Source organism: Zingiber officinale, chromosome 7B (genome assembly GCF_018446385.1).
Source record: "Zingiber officinale cultivar Zhangliang chromosome 7B, Zo_v1.1, whole genome shotgun sequence".
Lineage (NCBI taxonomy): Eukaryota > Viridiplantae > Streptophyta > Magnoliopsida > Zingiberales > Zingiberaceae > Zingiber > Zingiber officinale.
In genome coordinates this window covers 3,857,500-3,883,295 of record NC_055999.1, presented here as the reverse complement: position 1 = coordinate 3,883,295, position 25,796 = coordinate 3,857,500, and the positions used below count along the sequence as shown (strand labels likewise).

The 25,796-nt window shown below is 40.7% G+C and overlaps 3 protein-coding genes across 3 annotated transcripts; all 3 read left to right on the top strand.

Annotated features, from left to right (window-relative positions):
• Nucleotides 1-938: 938 nt before the first annotated feature.
• Nucleotides 939-4,433, top strand: LOC122005091 (E3 ubiquitin-protein ligase XB3-like). The gene is made up of 8 exons (XM_042560010.1): nucleotides 939-1,265; nucleotides 1,344-1,403; nucleotides 1,507-1,578; nucleotides 1,657-1,778; nucleotides 1,880-2,020; nucleotides 2,112-2,219; nucleotides 2,605-2,863; nucleotides 3,495-4,433. Exons 1-8 carry the CDS (start codon nucleotides 1,083-1,085, stop codon nucleotides 3,855-3,857), a joined length of 1,308 nt encoding a protein of 435 aa, XP_042415944.1. The 5' UTR covers nucleotides 939-1,082; the 3' UTR covers nucleotides 3,858-4,433.
• Nucleotides 4,434-8,496: 4,063 nt separating this feature from the next.
• On the top strand, nucleotides 8,497-9,237 carry LOC122007415 (extensin-like). The gene has a single exon (XM_042563281.1). The coding sequence runs from the start codon at nucleotides 8,497-8,499 to the stop codon at nucleotides 9,235-9,237; it is 741 nt and encodes a 246-aa protein (XP_042419215.1).
• An 11,077-nt stretch (nucleotides 9,238-20,314) lies between these two features.
• Nucleotides 20,315-24,454, top strand: LOC122005090 (probable dual-specificity RNA methyltransferase RlmN). The gene is made up of 10 exons (XM_042560009.1): nucleotides 20,315-20,520; nucleotides 20,617-20,692; nucleotides 20,771-20,868; nucleotides 21,040-21,141; nucleotides 21,238-21,324; nucleotides 21,420-21,536; nucleotides 21,796-21,899; nucleotides 22,990-23,129; nucleotides 23,636-23,775; nucleotides 23,870-24,454. The coding sequence occupies exons 1-10, from the start codon at nucleotides 20,353-20,355 to the stop codon at nucleotides 24,032-24,034; spliced, it is 1,197 nt and encodes a 398-aa protein (XP_042415943.1). The 5' UTR covers nucleotides 20,315-20,352; the 3' UTR covers nucleotides 24,035-24,454.
• The last annotated feature ends 1,342 nt before the right edge of the window (nucleotides 24,455-25,796 follow it).

The window sequence follows — 25,796 nt, the reverse complement described above, 5'->3', positions numbered from 1 at the left end:
TTTTTTTTTAAAAAAACATTCCATCTTTATTTCAGTCTTCCACGTACACCCTTGATTATAATAATTTAATCATGGTTAGTTAATAAAAATATTTTAATTTTACATATTTTTAAAAATATCCCTAGGTCAATTTTTTAAAACTATTTCAATTTAGCCTAGTCACATCTTTGATTTGATTAATATATGATCTTAGAAGAATTTAACATTTTTTTCGAAAAAATAGTTTTTAAAGAGTTTATAAAATTGTTTTAAGCAGAAAACATTTCAGCTAGAAATAAGTATCATTTAAAAAAGTTTATGAAACATTTATATGAACAATTGAAATTTGAAATATTTAATTAAAAATGAAAGAAAATTGGAATAATTAAAAAATTTGATGAAAATATATATTATTTATTAATTAAGCCCTTCATTATTACCGTGTTCCTTGTCAATCAACCATCAAATATAAAGGGCAATTTTAAAGCATTTAAATTATTATATAGATATCTATGATTCAATTTTAAATTATGATAGTCTTCTCATATGAATCTAGTGGCTAGCGCATGAGGTATTATCATAATGAGATCTGGGATTTAAATTTCGGTAAAATCGAGATAAATACCTCCCTTATGTATTAGTCACTATTCCAAAGGCTAGTAGTCGCCCGTGATTTACCTCCTCCATTAGTCTTGGGACGGATTGACGGGGATGTTGGAGATGAGCGTATTCATTTTTTTTTTGTCATAATTTTAAATTATAATAAATTTATAGAAATTTTTTTTAAAAACATACTGTACTTCTTAATTATTTATGATTAGGAGCCTTTTCGATTTATGCTGATAATATGTGAAAAAAATTACGGATCAAACCGATCACCCAGTTAAAGACTTAAAGTATCCTCCCGCAAGCCACATGCAGTGTTTACTGTCAGTTATCCGTGATTTACTTATTAAAGCAGGCCCAAGAATGGTACTTCCTTGAGGCCCTCTTCCCTTCCTCCACTGCCTCCACCTACCCCTCACGGCCTCACCTCCGTCCGCCTGCGGCGCAAATCTGCCGCGCTCCGGTGGGCAGTCGGAGTTCGGGGAGGTAGGGCGGAGATGGGCCAGGGTGTGAGCTGCGCCAGCTCGAGCTACGAGCATGACTTTTTTTCGGCAGTCCAAGCCGGTAAATTGGAAGTGGTAGACTGCTTCCTTAGGGATGACCCATCTCTTCTTCACCGAACCACCATCTACGACCGTCTGTCCGCGCTCCACATCGCCGCTGCCAATGGCCGCGTCGACGTGAGGCCGTCCCCTCCTCCGCCTTTCTCTGTGCCAGTGTAAGGGGGTTTTGTATTTAATTCGAGTTGTATTTTGCAGGTTTTATCAGTGCTTCTGGGTCGATCTGTGACCCCCGATGTCGTGAATCGAGATAAACAGGTGCAGAAATGCATAATTAATGGGATTTCCTTTACTTTTGTTTTTTTTTACGCAAAGTAGACTCGGAAGATCTCAATCGTTGTGGATCTTCTTGTAAAATTAGACACCACTGATGCTGGCTGCGATGCATGGAAAGATAGAATGTGTACATAAGCTACTCGGTTCAGGGGCAAATGTGAGTAACTTGCCTTTTTTTTCTGTCAAAGTTTTCTATTTTTTGGATTGTTATTTCTAATTACTCCTACGGGGTTAGATCTTGATGTTTGATTCAGTGAATGGAAGAACATGCCTGCACTATGCTACTTATTATGGCCACTCAGATTGTTTGCAGGCAATTTTGTCGGCAGCCAAATCCGCACAACTTACCGGTTCTTGGTAAGTTCACGAAGGATCCTGCCACCAGTCCTTGGTTTTCTATATGGATGGATGGATCAAAAAGTTAAACTTGGTTATTTGCTGGTGTTTTGAATTTTCAGGGGTTTCGCGCGGTTTGTGAACTTGAGAGATGGCACAGGGGCAGCACCCTTGCACCTCGCTTCCAGTCAAAGATGGCCCGACTGTGTCCATATTCTTTTAGAATGTGGAGCTCTCGTCTGTGCTTCAACTGGCCGATATGGGTAATTCATACACTACTATTAAGCTCTTCTTCTTGATTCAGAGTTTATAGATTTTCATTTGGCTGTGAGCTCAAGAGATCCCAATTTGCAGTTTTCCTGGAAGCACGCCGCTTCACTTTGCAGCTCGCGGGGGAAATTTGGACTGTGTTCGTGAATTGCTTGCACGGGGTGCTGATCGTCTTCAAAGGGATGCATCAGGGTAACTGATGATATCTTTCTGGCGTTTCTGATTCCGGATTAGACTTTATCTTCCTTGATTAATCATTGTGCTCCTTGGCTGGAAAAATGTATCATGAGTAAACCATTAGCTAAATTAGTTCAAAAAGTTATCCTATCTTCGTGTCTTCTATCATATATCATATGGTTTCTATCAAATGGAATCAGTGGGTGTAGTGTGCATCTTGTTTTTATTACAGAGTTATATCAAATACTTAGGATAACATGTAGAAAAACTTCGGAAGCTAAATTAGTCCAAATTACCTCTCCATTCTCTTTGATGTTCTCAAGATACCTTGTGTGTATGTGTTTTTTTTATTATTATTATTAATTTCAATTCATAGATCCAATGCTGGTCATTATTACAGGAGACTACCATATGAGGTTGCATTGAAGCAAAATCATGGTGCATGTGCAGCTCTACTTAACCCATCTGCAGTAGAGCCTCTAGTTTGGCCTTCTGCATTGAAGTTTATCAGTGAACTTGACCTAGTCACGAAATCTCTACTGGAGGCAACTCTGATGGAGAGCAACAGAGAAAGGGAAATGAAGATCCTGAAAGCAACAACACGATCATTGACATCTCCTGCTCATTCAGATAAAGCGTTTGATGATGATTTTTCTGAGGTACTATATTTTCCCCCTTTTCTTTTCAGTACTGCTTTGTTGCATGATCCGACAACTCTTACTTGATAATTACTGCAACGTCGATTTCCAGCAAAAGTATTTCACTAGGATGCCAGATTTTCCTCTGCATTTTAGTAGTAAGTTTAAGGTGGCACAAGTGGTTTGCTTGAATAATTTTTTGCATCGATATTGCCTGCCTCAGATGAGTAAATATGAAACTGAGTTGCATAGTCATTCTTGAATCTTGATATAAAAATAACTATCTGTACACTACTTTAATCATGCGAGGCATTTTATCTTTGTAGTTCCTTGTCCAATCTTGCGGTAGATTATGCTACTTGTTCCTTGTACTTGAAAAGTTGTACAAAAAATGAGTAAACCATGACACCATGATGTTACTCGTTATTCTTGTCCTTCCAGGTTTGGACTGCAAGCCTCAGGTTTCAAAGCAATAAATAACTACTCAATCCTATCTAAAACTGACATCCAGCACATCTAGATCAAGCACTTGGCGTTTTTTGTTTGAACCTTTAGAGACTTAGCCTTACGTAACATTGTAGAAAACTTAGTTCTCGGATGTTATTATTCTTCCAGGAACATAGACAAATTTATAAAATATTGGTCACTGCAGGACAACGACATCGACATCTGTTCAATCTGCTTCGACCGAGTTTGCACTATTGAGGTCCAAGAGTGTAGGCATCAGATGTGTTCCTACTGTACACTCGCCTTGTGCTGCTACACTAAGCCGAATCCCACGACCTTGTGCTTGCCACCACCTACTTGCCCCTTTTGCCGTAGCAACATATCTAAGCTCGCTACCATCAAGGAGAACGGTGTTGAAATCCACGACACCACCTCAAAGACTTCAAATCACAGGAAGCGGAGGACCCAGAGTTGCAGCGAGGGTACTAGCAGCTTCAAAACTCTGCCTTCAGCTATGGCGTCATTTGGAAGAATAATTGATAGGAGTGACATTGTGGACAAACTTTAGAATTATGGACTATGGCCGTTCACAAGACTAGCTAGCTACAAGGAAGAAAACTAAAATAACAATAAGGGAGTTGGCATAAAGCAGATGGGACTGGTGTTCTGAATTACTAGTAAAACATAATTAATCCTCCGCGAGCTTTGTGTTGGTTAGCACTTTGTTTTTTGAGCTACATGTAATGTCTACTGCTCAGAAGGAACGCTGTTGTTAGTGCATCCTTATCCCTCTGAAATGTGGAATGCATATTCAATGTACATGGGCACACTGATCAAGAACAGAGTCCTTTGGATGCTGGCTATCATGTGACTGCTTCGATGCAATTGCGCATGGCAGATGGGCTCCATTGGCTCAGTAGTCTTCTATTTAACGTGGTACTCTCTTTCAATTATACAAGCTTATTGTCAGTGGTAACGTCACTCTGACATGCCTCATATGGTCAAGCACCTATTGCTGCTTGCTGACTGTCGATTCAGTATGCATCTCTTGTTTAAGGAACACGTATGTCTTTAAGCTGTATGAGACTTGGTGTCTTCTTTTGTCAGTGTCAACTCTTTATTAATTTGATCAGATTTACTTTCACTCTCTTTTTTTATTCAACTTGTTCCATGTGTCCCGACACCTGTGTGACTGCATTTGCAATTTGTTTTCCATTTTATGGATCCAATTTGTTGCTGGAAAAGATGCCAGCTTGAGATACAGAAGTCAAAGACTCACATAATTGAGTATTGAACTACTTTGATGTTGAAGTGGTGATGAACCTCCATATATTGACAAAATATATGGCAAAATATCTCAGCTAGGAGTTAGAACATCTTATTGCCGTTCGACACATAACCAACAGTTAAACAATCAATTCTACTCTTCCTATCTTCCAAATTCATTTAAAAATTCAGAGATTTCACAGGTGTGCAGTACCGGGCGGTGTGAGTTGGGGAACTAAATTTGATCCAAGTTTCTGGATAAAACAAATGATTCAAAATCATATATAAATTGATTGTACTTTGGAGTAAATATAATCAGCAGTATTTAATAAGAATATTAGAAATGTATATTATACTACAAATTAAGGTAGAATCGTTTACTGATAACATGTGACAATAGCAATTAAAACTTATTCTACTATGTGTGATTAATTTTATAGATCCTTTTATGATATTAAACTTTATCCCTTACTATATCATCATTAATATTTAAATAAATTTTATTTTGATTTATCATTACTAGCAATTTTTTTTTTATGTTCCTTTTTTTCATTTGATATATGTATTTATTTTATGAGTAAAATTTTTATACCAAAACAATTCAAATTATAATATCTGATAATCAGTAATGTATCATGTCTGATGTAATATTAGATCAGAAGACACTCATAATGATCGATAAATAGGAATTTGTATTTCTAAAAATATTCTCACTCTCCAACAGTTCCTCATCAAAGATACAATTGTTCCTAACTCTTCATATAAAATGTATCAAAGTCGACATCGCAAGATGTCTAGTTTTAGTCAAAAGATGATCTCATTTGAAGAAATATCCAAAAACTCATAGAATCCATCGATAGGTAGACATCTTCTGCACCATATGTAGCCACTCTCAGATTCTTCACCATAAGATCGCTTCAGGAGGGCACCCAAAGAATATGTACTCCTTTGTCTCCATCTCTCGCTTACAAAAGGCACAACACCGATCCTCGAAATAGTCAAGTCTATCTTTGGTGGGAAGTCGCCTTTGAGCCAACATCTAAAGCGTAACTGTATGGCTAGGCTGGATGTAGGGCTTCTACACTGCGTGTACCCAGGACTTCTTAGGACGAGGACGCATAAAGAAGTCATAACCTTGGTCACACCTCCATCCTGCTCAAACCAATCCACCAACCTCTACATAGCACCTGTCGATAACCCAGTAGCCCTAAGGAAAAGGTCACGAATCTGCAATAACCTCCTGATCAACGAGAAATTGAGTGCACCACCTCCCAATTATCCATATGTCTATCCACCTCAAGTAGGTATGATGCACCCACTTGATCCAAAGAGCATCCTCCTTAGCCTATATCTGCCAAAGTACCTTGGCTAATAAGGCAAGGTTTCAAGCTTTCAAGTCACAAAATCCTAGTATTCTTTCTTCTTTGAGCCTGTACATATTCGCCCAAGACACTGAGGGTGTTTGGGTGTCCACATAAAGGACCACTAGATGTTATAAATGAAGTCAATAATTCCAAGGGGAATAGGTAATATAGAGAGCCAAAAGTACTCCACTCCTTGAAACACTGAAGTGACGAGTTGCGTTTTTCCCGCATAAGTGTCTTTTTCGGCCAACAGTTAATTCGTCGTACTAAGGAATCAAGGAGAGGATTGTAGTCCGAAATCCATAGACTCTCGGAAGCAAGCGTATCCTCAATTATCGAAAGGGCATGGTCTCTTCCTGAATTCCGTAAGAGAAAGAAGTTGCAATTGTGTTAAGTCATCTACTCTAGCACAAATCACGGTTGTGAATTGAGGTAAGGGTAGGAATTTGATACGTTTTGTAATTAGATGATCATGTGTAGATTGATTAGGTTTATGGGTTGAATTAGGTACAAGTTGGATTACGTAATTAGTTGTTTAAGTGTAAATGGAATTAAGTTTGGATTATTAATCTAATGGTTGATTTGAGAATTAGGTAACCAACCCTATTGATTGTCAAATTTTGTTTAGGTCGGATGATGGTGATGTGATTAGGGATTTACTCTAAATTAGTCATAGGGATTCTATTTAGCTATTCATTTAACTTTAGCTAAATAAAAATGTATATATTGGTGACGCAAGACTCTGATTCGAGACGAGCATCTCGACGTCAGATTGGTTTGATTGGATTTTCTATTTGAGGCGGGTACCTTGACTTATCTATTTTGATATGTCATGTTGATATGCTTAGTAATATTTAACGAGTAGTAATATTTATGTTCATTTTTGCATCTGTATGTTATTATCTATTACCTGAGCATGTTGTATTTATTTCCTGTTTTTGCATTCATATTCCTTTGATTATTTATGACCTTAAGGTAATGACATACCATGCCTTATTATGTTCAGAACCTAGATTTATTCTACCATACCTGACCTATGTACCTAGGATATTCTATTTAATTCATATACCATTTGGTACACATTATATAGAGATGAATAGTATCAGGATATTTCCTTGCTTAGTGTCATGCACCATCTTGCATAATTGCATACTGAGCGATTAACAGCTCTATTATTGTTGAGCATATCGCCAATTACATGGATCTACACACATAACCATTCATGGGTTAGCGGTATATCGGGCATGGTGTGTGACATTTATGCTCTGTTAGGCTCCGCTGGTCCACTGTTGGGTAGTGGGACACAGCGTGGTAGCTGACAGACAGATTTACTCTGTTGGTCCGCTCATGGGTAGTGTGATGCAGCGTGGTAGCCGGTAGAAATCCCTCCTATGAATTGTCTCAGGGAGATGAGAGCATTACGCTCCCCCACTTATGATTTGGGGTAAGAGGATAGATGTACTCCGACAGCATCCCGTCCACTCGGTCGCTCAGGAGATGTGATGACAGAGTGCACGGTTGTCATAACCCTACCCACTCGGTCTCACTATCGTGTGTGAGATGGCTGACTGGCGTCAGGGGTGACCAGGACATGTCATTGGCATCATATGCACATTTGCATTTATTGCTTGTGTTTGCTGCACTTTGTTTGTTGCATATTGGATGGATGCATATGATTGACATGCATACAGGAACATGTTATTTTCGATCTGACGACCTTGTTATCCTGATAGGAGGTCTTGGTGAGTACAGCTTCTCCCTTATCTTCAGTTATGCATTGTTACATTACTTCAGGAGACTGTGCGCATATCTATTGTTATTGGTTATTGTTTACTATACATGTCAACTTAGTATCCGCTGAGTGTTGGACTCACCCCCGTTGATATATTTCAGGTTGATGCTGTCAGGAGGTTCCAGCCGCTAGTCCCCCACCACTTCGCGTCGCGATGGTTTTCTACTTTTTGGACTTATGGTTTCGTGTTATGTATTTACATATATACTTGTGATGTTGGATTGTGCTCGATGATTTTATCGACTTCTGGTCTACTGCATTTGTTTTTCCGCTGCATTGTTTTCTTTGTAGTGTTTTGTGTTTTCCGTTGTGTAGTGGAGTAGGTTGTTTTCAAATATAAACTGCGTGGTTGTGACAGCCAGAGACTGAAATACATATAAACTGTGTGGTTGTCTGGTCATGTTTATTGTTATTGTTCCGGCTGTGTTGGCTGAGGTATATGTGGCCCTGATGGCTTGTAGAATAGTCTCAGATTGTCACTTGTAGAGGGGAGATGCTGTCAAAATTTCTTTTGGCAGAGACTAACTGGGGTGTGATAATATTTTTGGTATCAGAGGCAGGTTACGATATCGGATTTTTTGTGTTTTGGATTTTCGAGTTTAGCAAGCTAATTTGGGTATTTTTGGATTTATACGGATTTCCGTCGATTTTCTCATTTCGGAATTTCGAGATCATAAATGGGGACTGGACAACGACGGAACATCTCCAGACGGCAAATAGGTAAAATGTTATTTTTTTTATAACTATGATACTTGTAGTAATTTTTTCGTCATAATTCAACAAATATGAGGCGAGGTGCACGTGCTCCCGTGCCGAGACGTGGTGCAGGACGGTCACGTAAGAGGACGTTGGAGTCCCTGACAGCAGAGTCGCCAGAGACGTCTACGGGGGTTGAGTCTGTCGGTCAGGAACAAACTCTTTACGGTGTTGCAGGCGCGTCGGGCTCCCAGACCCCGATGACTCCTTTAGAGGTACCTACCTTGGTTGCACCCGTTATACCCACCCCTACAGTATTTACGGTACAACCAACGGAACCACCGACATACCCGACACCTACTCCGGTCGAGCTCACTACGTACCCGGTACCACCACCACCAGTGCCTATGGCGTACCAGGAACCACCACCATCGGTGCCTACTGCACACCCGACACCTGCACCAGCAGCAGCAGTTGCTCTACATCCGGTACCCCCACCTACCGTACCTCCAGTCGCGCCCACTTATACTGACCCTGCAGTGCCACCAGTGGCACCTGCCCCGGCCTATGCCACAGCACCGGGGATACCTCCCCCGGCCTATCCAGCGATACCACCTGTAGTACCAGCTCTAGTGGTTTCGCCAGTTCTTGCAGTCGTCCCTACTCATCACACTGATATAGTTGCGGCACGAGCTCGGATCCCAGTTTTGGCAGAGTCGATGAAAAGTCGATTCGCCCTATTCCATGGAGAGACCGATCTGAATGTGGCCCAATCCTGGATGGAGACCATGGAGCAGACCTTCTTCTATATGGCTTGCTTCAAGTGGTAGAAAGTAGAGTTGGCTGCTTTTCATTTACAAGATGAGGTTGCTATCTGGTGGGATACGCAGCGTTCCATCATAGGCGAGCCGAATATCATCCGGGCGAGATTCAGAGAGGCTTTCGAGAGTTGGTATTTTTCATGGGCATATCAGACGACCCGTCGATAGGATTTTCTGAACCTTCGGTAGAACAATCGCACCGTGACGGAGTATAATACTTAGTTTAATCGGTTGGCCAGATTTTGTCCAGAATTAGTTGCTGAGGACAGGTCCCGTATGCTTCAGTTTATCCAGGGACTAGATGGGCATCTGCAATTAAAGCTTGCCGATTTTGGAAATTCTTTCTATTTAGAGGCATTGGATAGAGCCTTTATGATTGAGTCAACTCACTAAAGAGTATATCCGGATAAGAAAATGAAGCAGACTGATCGGGCATCAGGATAGACTCAGCTACCACAGGCTACCGGACAGTAGTAGAGTGATCGTGGTCGATTAGGTCAGAGTACTTCTGGGGCATCTTGTCAGCCTTAGAAGTCAGGGTGATCTTCATCAGGGCGTTCCCAGTCTTCTTAGTAGAACCGGAAATGCCTGCCAGCGGCTTTCACTGAACCAAATGTAGGTCCAGAGACCACGTTACCACAGCCTGCTCCCTGGGACAGTCAGTTTGTTATTATTGTAAACTGCCCGGGCACCTGAGCAGAGATTGTTCGCTGAAGGCTCAGCATATGGCTTCCGAAGTGTCTGGTCATGGAGGACAGCCCAGTCAGGCAAGGACTTATCGAGGAGGGCGGAGAGCCCAATCTTCGCATAGCCAGCAGAGGACAGCTTCCCCAGTAGTAGTTGCATATGACATGCACGGACAGGAGCACTCCAGTGCCCTCATAGTACCACAGAGCTTTGTTTCGGGACCATAGTATCTGACTCAGGGGCAGTACCAGTCATAACCCCAGCCATTGGTTCAGTACCAGTCGCAGCCTCAGTCCCTAGTACAGTATCAGTCACAGCCACAACCACTAGTCTAGTACCAGTCACAGCCCCAGCCGCCGGTCGAGTATCAGTCACAACCTACCTATCCGTCTCTGGCTCAGTACCCAGCACCATCACAGTGGCAGGCTCAAACTCAGGCGCAACAGTCTTTGGCAGCACTACCACCTCCACCACCGCCAGAGACCGGACGTATTCACGCGGTTACCAGAGAGGATGCACAACGGGCCGACGGATCTATTTTTCGCGGTATGATTTTACTTTATGCATTATCCGCTGATATGCTAATAGATATTGGTAGCTCGCATTCTCTTATTTCCCGTGCCTTCATGAGGGCCATAGGTAGACTACCTACTCTTAGAACGCAGCGACTAACCGTCTCCCTACCGTCCGGTGATACATTGGACATCACTCAGGAGGTCAGAGGTTGCCCGTTAGATTTTGGCAACATGATACTCATGGTTGATTTATTAGTACTGGAAATGGTCGAGTTTGACATTATCCTTGGCATGGATTGGTTGTCTGCATATCATGTCATGGTTGATTGCCAGATGAGGGTGGTCACATTCCAACCTCTGAATCAACCCTCATGGGATTTCACTAGCATCAGGGACAACGACGTATCGATCATTTCAGCGATTCAGGCTCATAAGCTACTATCACATGGCTGTCAGGGATTTCTTCTGTCTTTGATTAATACTGATGACAGCAGTAGTTCCCAACTCTCAGACGTTCCAATGGTTCGAGAGTATCCGGATGTATTTCCAGATGACCTACCAGACTTGCCTCCACGAAGGCAAGTGGAGTTTGCTATTGAGCTGATTCCGGAGACCGTGCCAGCATCGAAAGCTTCATATCATATGGCACCGAAAGAGTTGGATGAACTAAAGGTCCAATTCCAGGAGTTATTGGACAGGGGATTCATTCATCCTAGCGTTTCTCCGTGGGGTTCTCTGGTATTGTTTGTCAAGAAAAAGGATGGTACTCTGAGGTTGTGCATCGATTACAGAGAGCTGAATATAGTGGCCGTCAGAAATAAGTACCCCTTACCACGGATCGAGAATTTTTTTGATCAGATCAGACGTACATCAGTATATTCAAAATTTGATTTTCAGTCCGGATATCATCAGCTGAGAGTTAAGAAATCTGATAGTCTGAAGACAGCATTCCGTACCAGATACGGACATTATGAATTAATGCTCCAGCGGTGTTTATGGATTTGATGAACCACATCTTTCTGGAGTATCTAGATTAGTTCATTGTCGTCTTCATAGATGACATCTTGATCTACTCGCGTTCCGAGGAGGAGCATGCATAGCATCTTCGCATAGTCTTGGAGTCTCTTCGATGACATCGTCTATACGTGAAGTTCAGCAAGTGTGCTTTCTGGTTATCATCAGTCAATTTTCTGGGTCGTGTGGTTTCTAGCAGAGGTATTTCAGTAGACCCTCAAAAGATTGAGGCTATCACCAGTTGGGAGCAGCCGAAATCAGTGTAGGAGATCCGTTGTTTTCTGGAACTGGCTGGATATTATAGACGGTTCGTCGAGGGTTTCTCGCGTATCATTATATCGCTGACACGTCTGACCAGGAAAGGCGTGACGTTCACGTGGTCCGAGGCTTGTGAGACTAGTTTCCAGGAGCTGAAGCGGAGACTAGTAACAGTACCAGTTCTGGTTTTACCCTCCGGAGAGGACGGATTCGTACTTTACACTGACGCATCTCTACAGGGTTTGAGCACTGTTTTGATGCAGCACGGTAGGGTAGTCTCCTATATTTCTCGGCAGTTGAAGGAGCATGAGAAGAACTACCCAGTTCATGATCTGGAGCTGGCCGCCATTATATTTACTTTGAAGATTTGGCGGCATCACCTGTATGGTATTACCTTTGAGATTCTCACTAACCATAAGAGTTTCAAATATCTGTTCGCTCAAAAGGAACTCAATCTCCGACATAGGAGATGGATGGAGTTCCTGAAGGATTACGATTGTACCATTAAATACCACTCAGGGAGAGCTAATGTGGTTGCCGATGCACTCAGCAGGAAGTTCAGAGGGACTTTGGTTTGCCACCGAGCTTCAGCCACAGACTTGATTCAGGGTTTTTCCGAGTTGGGCCTTCAGGAGCAGGGATGAACAGAGCAGGGTATGTTGGTTACCATGGTTGCTCAATAGTCGATCAGGACGAGGATCCGAGAAGCACAGGCCGGTGATCAGCACTTACAGTCCATTGGCAGCTAGATAGTTTCCGGACAGCAGACCGAGTTCACACGAGGAGAGGAGGGTATTATATATTTCTGAGGCAGATTATGCGTACCTGAGTCTCATCTGGTCTTGCAGGAGCTGCTTGATAACCATGATTTTGCTATATTATTTTGAATCATAATGCATATTTTTTATTGGTCTATTCATAGTTTAATCTCACATTTACATCATATTTCATAATTGCATATAATTTTGGACCTAATTGCAAATTAGCTTATTTTCATGGTATTTGATGCTAATATTTGTTTATTATTTTGTAGGCATCAAAAGGGTCATGGACCCGATCAGATCAGGCCACATTTGGGCTCAAATCTAGGGCTAAACGAGGCGATCAAGCTTTGGATCGATTTGGACCGTCCATTGAAGATTGGAGAGATCTGAGTCATCTGTCAAGCATCTGGTTCATCCGACCTAATGAGGAGCAGATCTGGACCGTAGATGAAGATCAGTACTGTTGGATCAGATTTTAGGCGATTTTCTACCGTTGATCAAGATACGAAGCATCTCAGCTGTTGGATCAGATCTGAGGAGATTTAAAACCCACGAGAAGCTACAGTGCTTCCAGGGCTCGACATCGCGATTTCTCTACAGTGCCTTCGTCTTCTCCGCGAGATGCCGACGCTCCCCGGCCCTTCCACAATTCCAGATCTGTGAGCAGAGATTCTTTGTCGCCGGCGATCTCCTAGCTTCTGGCGTTCATCACTCGAGGTCAGATTGCGGGCGAGGGTGTTTCCCAGTCTGTGAGCTTGACTCTGGTTCACCATTCGCGATCCAGGCAGAGGGTGGTTCCCATGTTCTACGATCTTCATCAGCCACCAGAGCTCGAAGGGCGATTCCCAGAAGCATCCGGATTTCAATCCAACTTCACTTCATCTGCTGAATTCACACCGATCTGATCAATCGGCCGAGTGATGCAAATTTCCAAAGTTGAGCTGCTATTCTTCATGTGATGTGAGTGCTAACTGATCTGTGAGCCTGAAGGGTGTTTTCCATAGGCAGTGATAGGAAGGTTGCATTAGCTGAGAGCTTGGTTTGTCGTCGATGGTCACCCGAAGGGTGTTTCCCAGAGGTTACTCTGTTTCTGGCAGAATGAAGAAGTGCTGATCCGAGTTTGGGTTTGTGGAATGTTAGGGTTCAGTTTTCTATTCATTTCCTTGCTCAGATCTAAAGATCTGATAGTTAGTTTTGCCCTTTCATTGTTGATTTCTATCTTTGCAATCTAATTTCTTAGAGTTCATGTAATCCAATTTCCATTTCTGAATTTCCTACTGCAATTCTGATATCCTTTAGATTTCTTGCAATCTGAATCTTGTGATTAGTTTGTTAATTCAGTTAATGCAAATTTGTGTTTAGTCTTAAGTCTTTAATTCAGAAAACCTTTATTCTAGTCTTGGATTTGTTGTGACAGTGATTCGTTTAAGCCTTTAAGTCATGTTCTATGCTAGTTAAATGTTGATTGGATTTGAATTTGAATGAATCCCTGGACCTTCACCTTGTTTACCTCTGTTAACATTGTTGTTTATGAATGAGAATTGAGGACTTCGTATTTGAATGTAATTGTTACTGTGGTTGTGAATGGTGGAGATAGAAATTGATTCATATAATCAAATGTTGCATTAGATCTCGAATTTAATTGAGGCTCATTTGGTTAGAAGGGAGTGAATCATGTTTAGATGAGAGATTCTTTCTTTGATGCTATTCTTGTCCTATTTGAAATTAAATTTTGATTAGAACCGATTCTAGAATTCACACACACTTATTAGTTATCCTTGAAAAAATACGACTTGGGATTCGTTGCTACAACACTTATCTTAATTTTAATGAGTTTCACTAATAATTAATTTGGAGCGCCTCGTGACATGCAAAAATGTCGACACCACTGCTTCAGGAGGCTCATTGCTCTCGATTTGTGATCCATCCAGGAGGAACCCGCATGTACCGAGACTTGAGGCGTTCCTATTGGTAGAACGACATGAAGAAAGACATCGCGGAGTTTGTAGCTAGATGTCTAGTATGTCAGCAAGTGAAGGCTGAGCACCAGAGACCTGCCAGATTACTGCAGAGGATTCCGATTCCAGAGTGGAAATGAGATCACTTTACTATGAATTTTGTGGTGGGATTGCCTAGGACACGACGAGACCATGACACGATTTGGGTAGTCGTTGATCGATTAACCAAATCCGCGCACTTCTTAGTGATCCGGAAGACCGATTCTCTGGATCGATTGGCAAGAGCTATATTGTCGAGAGATCATCAGATTGCATGGTGTGCTGTTGAGTATTATATCGGATAGAGACCCACGGTTCACGTCCCGATTTTGGCAGAGTTTGCAGCATGCATTGGGCACATAGCTCCGATTCAGTACAGCGTTCCATCCGCAAACAGATGGACAGTCAGAGCGGACCATCCAGACTTTAGAGGACTTGTTGAGGTCTTGTGTTTTAGATTTCAGAGGTAGCTGGGAGGATCATTTACCATTAGCTGAGTTCGCCTACAACAACAGCTATCATTCGACTATCCAGATAACACTGTTTGAAGCGTTGTATGGTAGGTCTTGTCAGACACCCACCATCTGGGAGGAGGTTGGGGAGGCCCAGCTGCTAGGACCTCAGAGAGCTCAGCAGGAGGCAAAGTTGATCCGTACTATTAGACGGAGGATGTCCGAGACGCAGGACCACCAGAAGAGTTATGCTGATCGGAGACGTAAACCCCTGGATTTCTCTACTGGCGACCATGTATTTCTGAGAGTTTCACCCACGAAAGGGGTGAAGAGATTTGACCTTCGAGGTAAGCTGGCTCCACGATATATTGGGTCTTTCCAGATCTTGGAGAGGATTGAAGCAGTAGTTTATCGTCTGGCGCTACCACCGGCTCTGGCAGGCGTTCATGATGTATTTCACGTATCTATGCTGAGAAGATACGTAGCTGACCCAGCACATGTTCTGTCAGATATGTCTGTTCTCATTCAGCCTGACGTTACCTACGAGGATGTTCTAATACAGATTATGGACCAGAAGGAGCGTCAGCTGCGGAACAAGACTATCCGGCTGGTTAAAGTCGGATGACAGCATCATTTCGACTAGGAGGCTACCTGGGAGCTCGAGGATGCGATTCGAGCTCGATACCCCCATCTTTTCACTTGAGGTATGTGGATTAATTTTTCGTTCAGTAGTTATACATATTATCTATCTGTTGTTAGTACTTGCTGATGGTAGATAACGAAATTTGGAGACTAAATTTTTATTAGTGGGAGAGAATGTAAAATACCAAAAAAGGGTGAATAACCATAAGAGAATTTTTTGAAATTTTTAGAAATTTTTCGGAGCTCAAATGGCTTAGGTTACGGGGATAAATGTAGGACCCCGGGAAAACCTGTTTAAGCTACCCTATTTTAACGAGGAAAAGTTTATTTATTTTATTTCTTTTCATTTTCTATTCTTTCTCCCCTAAACGCTGATTCATCTCTTCTCGCGCTGAAAGACCCTTCTTCTCCCACGGCGCCATTTCTTCTTCCCTTCCCTAACCGACGCGTCGACGCCGCCGCCATCATGATGCCTCCTCTTCCCCTCTATGAACAAAAGTCATGGCCAAAGGGGAGTCGGGCACTTCTCCTTCGCCTCTGCCCTCTGCCTTAGCGCCGCTGCCATTCCCCTCTCGATCCTCTTCTTCGTGTGATTCTGTCGCACCGACCCCTGCCCTGTGCTCTAAGTTCTCCTTGCACCAACGCCTCTCCGCTGAACGCCGAAGGCCACGACCGAGCGAGAGCGTCCTAGGGTCGCCTTCTTCCCGCACGGAGCAGTGCTGACGCCACAAAACGAAGTCAGCCGAGCATCCTAATCGTGCCCTAGATTTGGATTGGGTCTCTCGCCGCCGCGTCTCTGCTCGGGTTGGCTTCGGATAGGAACAAGGAGCCGAGCCCTCTTCCACATCGCCTGATCGTTGCCTCTATGCCCTAGCACGATCGCTGATTTTGCATTTTTCCTCTCTGGTCATGGTGATCTTGGAGGTAGGTACAGTTCCTAGTGGTGATTTGGGTATCTGATCTCTGTATTGAGTTGATTGGGTGCTTGGTTGGTTGGGAGGCAGTGGGTGCAGAGGATTCAGGTCGTCTCTATCGTCGACAGGGGATAGCTATCGTTGCCAGATCCGTGAGCAGCACTAGCGTGTGAAGCAGGAGAGCAATCAGGTCCCCGTGTTCCATCACAAATCACGGCTGTGAATTGAGGTAAGGATAGGAGTTTGATACGTTTTGTAGTTAGATGATCATGTGTAGATTGATTAGGTTTATGGGTTGAATTAGATATGAGTTGGATTACATAATTAGTTGTTTATGTGTAAATGGAATTAAGTTTGGATTATTAATCTAATGGTTGATTTGGGAATTAGGTAACCAACCCTATTGATTGTCAAATTTTGTTTAGGTTGGATGATGGTGATGTAATTAGGGATTTACTCTAAATTAGTTGTAGGGATTCTATTTAGCTATTCATTTAACTTTAGCTAAATACAAATGTATATATTGCTGACGCAGGACTCTTATTCGAGACGAGCATCTCGACGTCGGATTGGTTCGATTGGATCTTCTATTTGAAGCGGATACCTTGACTTATCTATTTTGATATGTCATGTTGATATGTTTAGTAATATTTAATGAGTAGTAATATTTATGTTCATTTTTTCATCGGTATACCATTATCTATTACCTGAGCATGCTATATTTATTTTCTATTTTTGCATTCATGTTCCTTTGATTATTTTTATCTTTAAGGTAATGACATACCATGTCTTATTATGTTCAGGACCTAGATTTATTCTACCATACCTGACCCGTGTACCTAGGATATTCTATTTGATCTATATACCTTTTGGTACACATTGTATAGAGATGGTTAGGATCAGGATATTTCATTGCTTAGTGTCATGCACCATCTTGCATGATTACATGTTGAGCGATTGACAACTCCATTATTGTTGAGCATATCGCCAGTTACATGGATCTGCACATACAACCACTCATGGGTTAGTTGTATATCAGGCAGGGTGTGTGACATTTATACTCTGTTAGGCTCCGCTGGTCCACTGTTGGATAGTGGGACACAGCGTGGTAGCTGGCAGACAGATTTGCTCTATTTGGCTCCGTTGGTCCGCTCATGGGTAGTGTGATGCAGCGTGGTAGCCGGCAGGGATCCCTCCTCTGGATTGTCTCAGGAAGATGAGAGCATTGCGCTCCCCCACTTATGATTTGGGGTAAGAGGATAGGTGTACTCCGACAGCATCCCGTCCACTCAGTTGCTCAGGAGCAGTGATGGCAGAGTACACGGTTGTCATAGCCCTACCCACTCGGTCTCACCATCGTGTGTGAGATGGCTGACTGGTGTCAAGGGTGATCAGGACATGTCATTAGTATCATATGCATATTTGCATTTATTGCTTGTGTTTGCTGCACTTTGTTTGCTGCATATTGGATGGATGCATATGATTGACATGTATATAGGGACATGTTATTTCTATCTGACGACCTTTTTATCCTGATAGGAGGTCTTGGTGAGTACAGCTTCTCCCTTATCTTCAGTTATGCATTGTTATATTACTTCAAGAGACTGTATGCATATCTATTACTATTGGTTATTATTTACTATGCATGTCAACTTGGTATCCGCTGAGTGTTGGGCTCACCCCCGTTGATATATTTCAGGTTGATGCTGTCAGGAGGTTCCAGTCGCTAGTCCCCCACCACTTCGCGTCGTGATGGTTTTCTACTTTTTGGACTTATGGTTTCGTGCTATGTATTTACATATATACTTGTGATGTTGGATTGTGCTCGATGATTTTATCGACTTTTGGTCTACTGCATTAATTTTTCGCTGCTTTATTTTTCTGTAGTGTTTTGCATTTTCCGTTGTGTAGTGGAGTAGGTTGTTTTCAAATATAAACTGTGTGGTTGCGGCAGCCAGAGGCTGAAATACATATAAATTGTGTGGTTGTCTAGTCATGTTTATTGTTATTGTTCTGGCCGTGTTGGCCGAGGTATATGTGGCCCTGAGGGCTTGTAGAATAGTCCCAGATTGTCACCCGTACAGGGGAGATGCTGTCAAAATTTGTTTTGGCAGGGACTACTTGGGGCGTGACATCCAGACTTTCCACCTGGTTCGCGACACCAGGACTTTCCACTTGGAGTATCTGACTCTAGGACTTTTGGCCGAAGACCTCGATCCGCCAAGGCTTTCTGCCTAGGGTTACCACCCCCAGGACTTAGGGTTACTACCTCCTAGGATTTTCCTACCTGCTTAACCGCAGCTAGGACTTTTGTCTAAGATACCTTAGGACTTTTTCTGCAAGCTCATTCAACACATTAGATCACAAGATAACTTAACTTTGAACCTTTTGACATAATCAAAACACAGGTTCGATCGTCGGATGCTTCCCACACCAATACTTTTAACTTCCACTATTTAATTTTGGGAATCGTGGCATTTTTTTTTCTATTAATACTATAATTGAGGCGTATATCCAACACTACTAACCTATGTTGAGTAATTAAGCTTTCTCTAAGAATGATCTTGCAATCTTTACAAATATTTCTATTACTTTTTCTAATCATAAGAAAGTTAATTTGTTATTTATTATTCTCACTTTTGAATGTGACCAAGTGTTCTTTTCTTTTTTTAAAAAATGTATTAGCTAGTATATGAACATATTCTATCGTAAAAACAAATATAGTTTTACCTTCTTCATTTCTTATTCTAAAGTTATAACCTCCATGCACCCTCTTATATTTCTCATTTCTTACTGCAACATGCACATTTAGATAATCTCATATTAAAATCATTTTATTTGACAAAATATTTTATAATAATTCATTTAGGTCGTCCCAAAACTTTGATTTGATATCTTCATTAAATGCTACTTAAGGTGCATATATGCTAATTACGTTCAGAATTTTTTCGCTACTACTAACTTGAGAGCGATAATTTGATCTCTTTTTAAAACTACCAATATAATTTTATTTTTTAATGAACTATCTATAAAAAATACTCCACTTATTGTTTTACCTTTTCTTGTGTACTATAACTTAAAACACGAATTCTCTATCATATTTGATTTCTTGCCTATCCATTTTATCTTTTATATATACAAAATACTAATTCTTCTCCTAATAATCGTATCTAGTACCTTTATTATTTTATCAGGGAGAATTTTTATATTCTATATTCCAAATCTTAGACTATTAGTTTTTATATTATATTTATTCTTATCAAACCTATAGTGTAAAAATTCTTGCCTATTTAATACTACACTTAAGAACTCATGGAGATATCAGATAAGTTACAGTCAAATCTTGCAACACGAATTCATGTATATTTAACACTACACTCGAGTTTTGAACATGTTATAGTCATTATGAGATATTATAGTCAAATCCTGCAATGTGTTCTTTTCGGGAAATAACCTATCATTAGCCTAATAATTTAATAAATTCATTCGTTAAATATTTATTATAATTTAATATCGACTAATAATCTAACATAACTCTTCTTCTTTAGTCGTGGAACCGGCCCCCTCATAGGATATCACATGACAAGCACCACAAAATATACACTAACCAATATTATAAAAATCCAAGGAATGGAATAGTATGATTATAGTACATAATATAATTAGATTAGATTAAATTAGATTAGATTAAAAAACATGAAAAAAAACGCATATGGGACTACTTGTCCAAATTGAATTCCACATAAGGGCAAGTACCTGGGCCTAAATTAGACATACATGGCCCAATCGAAGCCCAAAATGAGCCATCTTTTACAAGTCCATAAGCTGTATCGAATGACTAGTTATCCGCATGCCTTTTTTTCGTTCATTAGGCTACAACCATGGCGGCCGTCCTCCACCACTCCGCCCCGCTTGCTCGCGTCCTGGGCTTCCGCGCGGCCGCCACCGTCGCCTCTCCCACTCCGGTGCGCTTGGTTCAATCTGAATCCCGTATCCTCCTCGGCTTGTCCGAGCCGGAACTCCGCCAGCTAGCCCTCGATTTCGGTCAGGTACGCTGAGTCGAAGCCCGCTTTCTGTTTGTTTTTATTCCTCGCTGTGAAACTTCGTTGTATTTTCTTTTCCTTATCGTGGGTCGTTTTTCGCAGAAAAGTTATCGAGGGAAGCAGATGCATGATCAACTGTACAAAATCAAGGCGAAGGAAATCCAGGACTTCAGCCACTGTGAGCGTCTTGGTTGAAATGATCTCAATTTACATTTTCTGATTCCCAAAGTTTTTGTTTTGGTTGTATTGTATCCAGTGCCTCAATCATTTCGAGATAGTCTAAAGGAAGCTGGATGGAGAGTTGGAAGATCCCCCGCTCATCATGTAGTTTCTGCAGCTGATGGTACTCTTAAGGTGGCAATGCCTTCATCTATTCCCTTACCCCTTCAATTTTGAATTAAACCAACTCGTATTCAAGTCATTCGAACTCATCAATTAAACCTCAAGTATTACGGAATTCTCAAGGTTATAGTGTTCTTCGCGTTGTATCTTCTGTTGACTGAGTTTCTCATTCGGAACTTGCAGATTCTTATAAAGTTGGAAGATAACAGGTTGATTGAAACTGTAGGAATACCTGTTAAAGATGACAATGGTTCCCTCCGCTTAACTGCTTGTGTCTCATCACAGGTATAAGGTTCATCTTCATGTTGTTTCCTTGGTTCTGTGTTCAACATCGGGATCAAGAGAATCTGTTCTGTGTTCAAGGTTTTTTTCTCTTCATAGGTCGGCTGCCCCTTGCGTTGCTCATTTTGTGCTACTGGAAAGGGTGGCTACTCAAGGAATCTCCAAAGGCATGAGATTGTTGAGCAGGTTTCCCTGATCTGGCTTTTCTCTACGTAATTTATCTTGAGAAACATTTCTAGAGCTTGCTTATTGAACTTTAGCTTACTACGTTATGGATGTAGGTATTAGCCATTGAAGATCTCTTCAAACATAGGGTCTCAAATGTTGTGTTCATGGGAATGGGTGAACCTATGTTAAACCTGAGGTCGGTTCTGGAAGCACACACATGCCTTAATAAGGTTTGATCCTTTTGTTATTGACTTTACAATTAACATCAATGAGAAATAACCAATACATTAGATAAATTATCTATCATTAAGCAAAACAAAATGTGATTCGTTAGACATATTTTAGTTCTCTTCATTTTATTAGTTCAATCGCAATATTTTTTTAGTTCCAAAATGCACAGTTTGAGTATATATATAGATTGGATGTATGCTGCTTATGCTTCTTTTTCTTCTTCTATGTTATATTAATACAATTTTGGAATCTCTCTAGGACATACAAATTGGGCAAAGGATGATGACAATATCAACAGTTGGTGTACCAAACACTATCAAGATGCTCGCTCAGCACAAGCTCCAGTCTACTTTGGCTGTGAGGTACAATCGAAACAATCAACCCTAATTTGTATGCAATTTTCCTTCAGATGGAGAAGTTGTCTACCTTTGAAAGAACCCTAGAAGTCTTTACCATTAATTGTCTTTACAGTTGAACTACATCTCAGCGTTGCAGGCCTGGCAAAAAAAAAAAAAACTACATTATTCATTGTATATGCCTATATTGCATGCTGTAGCATTAATTAGTATTATTTTGTTAAAGACATTAAAACATTTGTTTATATATAAAATAATTTTAAGTTTATTATTACATTGGTTTTGTGTTAGCTTTGATTGGTGATAAAAAAAAATTACAAAAAAAAAACTAAAGATGGTATAGAAGTATTTAAAGATGACAGGTAAGTTGTGCTAATTGGAGCTACAGAAGAGTCAAAGGTTCAAGTGAAAAAAAAATCCCATGCAATGCAAAGTGGCCAACTACTTGATTGAGAAAGTTAAGAGTATAAATATTAAAGAGAATCTTGCTAATTTAGGGTTAAGATTTGTATGTATTATGTTGCCAAGTTTGCTGAATTCATAACCTATAGTAAGCTAAGGATGATTCAGGGAAGTACATGAAATAGAAGGTAAAGTTAACAATACTTCCAAGCAAATCTAAAATATCTTTGCTAAATATACATAATATGTTACCTTAAAATAAGCAGTATTATCTAAACACTACGAGCAGAAATGCGTGCTCACATGTTTTCATATGATGTATATTTTACTCAGTTCTTTGAACACCTATCACATAATTGATAATAAAAAGTAGTTTTTAGTTGCAATTGCTGAATAATATACATTGTGACTGCTAAGTTGCATAAGTTTGCAATTTGAGAATCCCTTAGATGTAGTATAGATTTTCAAAACTGGTGACTTGTAACAGTGGTCTCAGCTTAAACAGAACAACTAAAATATTCACTTAGCGGACTCTAAATAGTTGAGATATACATCTTGGCTGTCGGTGTCATAGTACTTTGTTCTTATTGTTATATCACACTGGCTTTATATCGCTAAGTAGCCTAAGTTGTATGAAACTGAACTTATTTACGTTTCAGTCTCTTTGGATTGCTGATTGATTTTGTGCTTTCAGCTTGCATGCGCCTAATCAGAAGCTTCGGGAAACAATAGTCCCCAGTGCAAAGTCTTACCCATTGGATGCACTTTTGGATGACTGCAAGCATTATTTTTCTGAAACTAGACGGAGAGTAACCTTCGAATATACACTTTTAGGTATATGATTTACATTTATATAGGGTGTTCATTCACTTCAAACCAAAACTCAGAATATCAAATTATGATAAATCTAGGTTTTTTCTTGTTTTATTGTCATAATCAAACTAAGCCAAAAGAGTTTTTTCTTTTTCAATGAAGCATCTTATATGATAATGGATAGAATTAAAATGAGAATACAAAGGGCTAAGTAATTCGTTTTATCACATAAGGTATTAGAGTAAAATTTTGTACTTTTTAGTTGGAGCTTAAAGAATAATACTATATATCAATTTTATTAATGATAATATTATAAATTAATATTTTGATTTTTAATTCAAACTGATTTTGGAAAAAAGAAAAATCAAACTGAACTATAATAATAAATTCATTATTAGATTCAAAAAGTATTTCGGTTGAATCAAATAATAAACACCCATACGTTTATATCAAAATTGGATCTCTACTGTTTTATTAAACTACTTTAATGCTGTGTTACTGTATTTCTTCATTCTTATATGATGCAGCTGGGATAAATGATGGAACAGAGCATGCAGTAGAACTAGCTGAACTTCTTCATACATCATGCGGTCGTGGTTGTCATGTGAATCTGATCCCTTTCAATCCGATCGAAGGTTCTGAATATAGAAGACCCTACAAGAAAACTGTGAGTACCAGATTTCTCATCCCAAATATGCTGATTTATGTTGATTGCTGAGGAAGTTGACACAATCGACGTTGCTATGCAATGTTATTGGCAGGTGTTGGCTTTTGTAGCAGCACTTGAATCAAACAGAATAACTGTCAGCGTTCGGCAGACTCGCGGGCTCGATGCGAGTGCTGCTTGTGGACAACTACGAAATCAACATCAAAAGACTCCAATAGTTGACCAGACAGTGGCGGAGCCTCAACTGATGCCCATTTGATGGAATGGAATCGGCTCTGGAACGATTATAGGGATTCCTACTTGTTGAGGGCATACAGAATGGCAACCTTAACGTAAGATGGTCGAGTGTTAAGTTTATTCTTTGAAGAGAGCAACGAGCATCCGGATAACGGACAGTGGTCAAGGAGGCTAGTTCGATGGTGAAAATAATGGAACAAATTATCTTCGAAGCAGAGCCAACTTGAAGATTATAGGTGTTAAGCTTATAATGTCCTTGGGCAAACTAACTCTAGATGGCGGTGTACAGGATTCTCTCCCCCTCTCTCTCGCCCCTTTTTTGTTGCTGTATCAAATATTGTTGCTGCATCAAGATATTCCCTTCATTCCTCCTCCAACATGGCCAGCTTATCATTTGTCTCTGTTGTAGGAAATTGAAACGAAAAATTAATCGTGGTTCTACCGTCTTGTTAAGTCCACAAAGAATGCAGCTATTAGAGTTAAAATTAAAACATCATATTTATCAAATCCATCTTTTTCAGACTCTTCTAGGAAACCTTAGGCTAAAGCTGGATTTTCATTGTAGAAATGCTGCCAACTTGTTTAACAAGTTGAGGCTAAAAACAGTGTCTTAGCAGTTTATCTCGACTGTGAGAACTGCGAACCAACTTGCCCTCACCTAAGACAGAAATCAGGCATGGTTTTGAGCTGTTCAATAATTTGCCACTGAAACGTGAGCACAAGTTCGATGCATCATTGATATTGAAAGAAACAGTGATTTCCGGACAGACAAGGAAAACATTGCAATTGCCGAGAACCTTAGATCCCAAATGCTTAGAAAGAAAATGATGTTATCTGAATGAATTGATTGATCGATCATCCTTCACACGGCCAATCTTCTCGACGTGGTCCTTGATTCCTTGAAGGTGCACCTACTGCAGCTAGATGATTTAGGTTATGGTTAGACTAGCTCAATAATTTCGAATTGCCGTTGAATCATTATCTTTGAATCAACAATTTGCTAGCTGTTGAATAGGTTTAATTTTTTAAGCTACAAGTTCATTGCACTAGCGATATTTAAATGTGGAGTACACTCCATGAGCTGGCTACCTATGAATTCCGATGCCTCAAGACCCTAATTGTTCAAGTTTCACTAAATATATCCGTTTCTAAATTTCCCTTAGCTCATAATTGTTCGCCCTACCTTAGCTCATCCAGTCTACATCAGTCATCCTGCTGGTCCCATATCTGAAGACTTCTCCATGTTGCACATGCACTTGCTCAAATCGCTGCCATAAACACCAATTCATTGCACATGCACTGCCCTCATTACTCACTGCTACTGCTACTACTGCTGCTGCTGCTCTTAAGTTTGGCCGAATTTGACGATCGATCGAGCGGGCACGGATCCAACTGGAGAATTTGATCAAACAGGACTCTAGCCACCCCCGGCCCCATGCATGATGCATGGCGAGGCAATTTGATCAATCGTCGATCACTGATCAACCGCAACATGCATGTGACCATGGCTGTGACAGCTACCTTGCACTCACCAGCCCCTATTTCTCAACAATTTGATTCATCTAAAAAAGTTAATGTTTATATATTTACCCTCCCTGTCAGATCTATCGTCACTTAGTTTTCTATTCAGTCAAGCAGCTCCAATGCGGTTTCTTCTCTCATGGCTGACTTGCTTCATTTCCGAGTTCATTAATTTGTATCCAAGTCCAAAAATTATAATGTTATTTCTGAGAGGGAAACTGTATGTGTGTCTGGGCTTGAGTTGATTAACAGCTGGAGTCTGG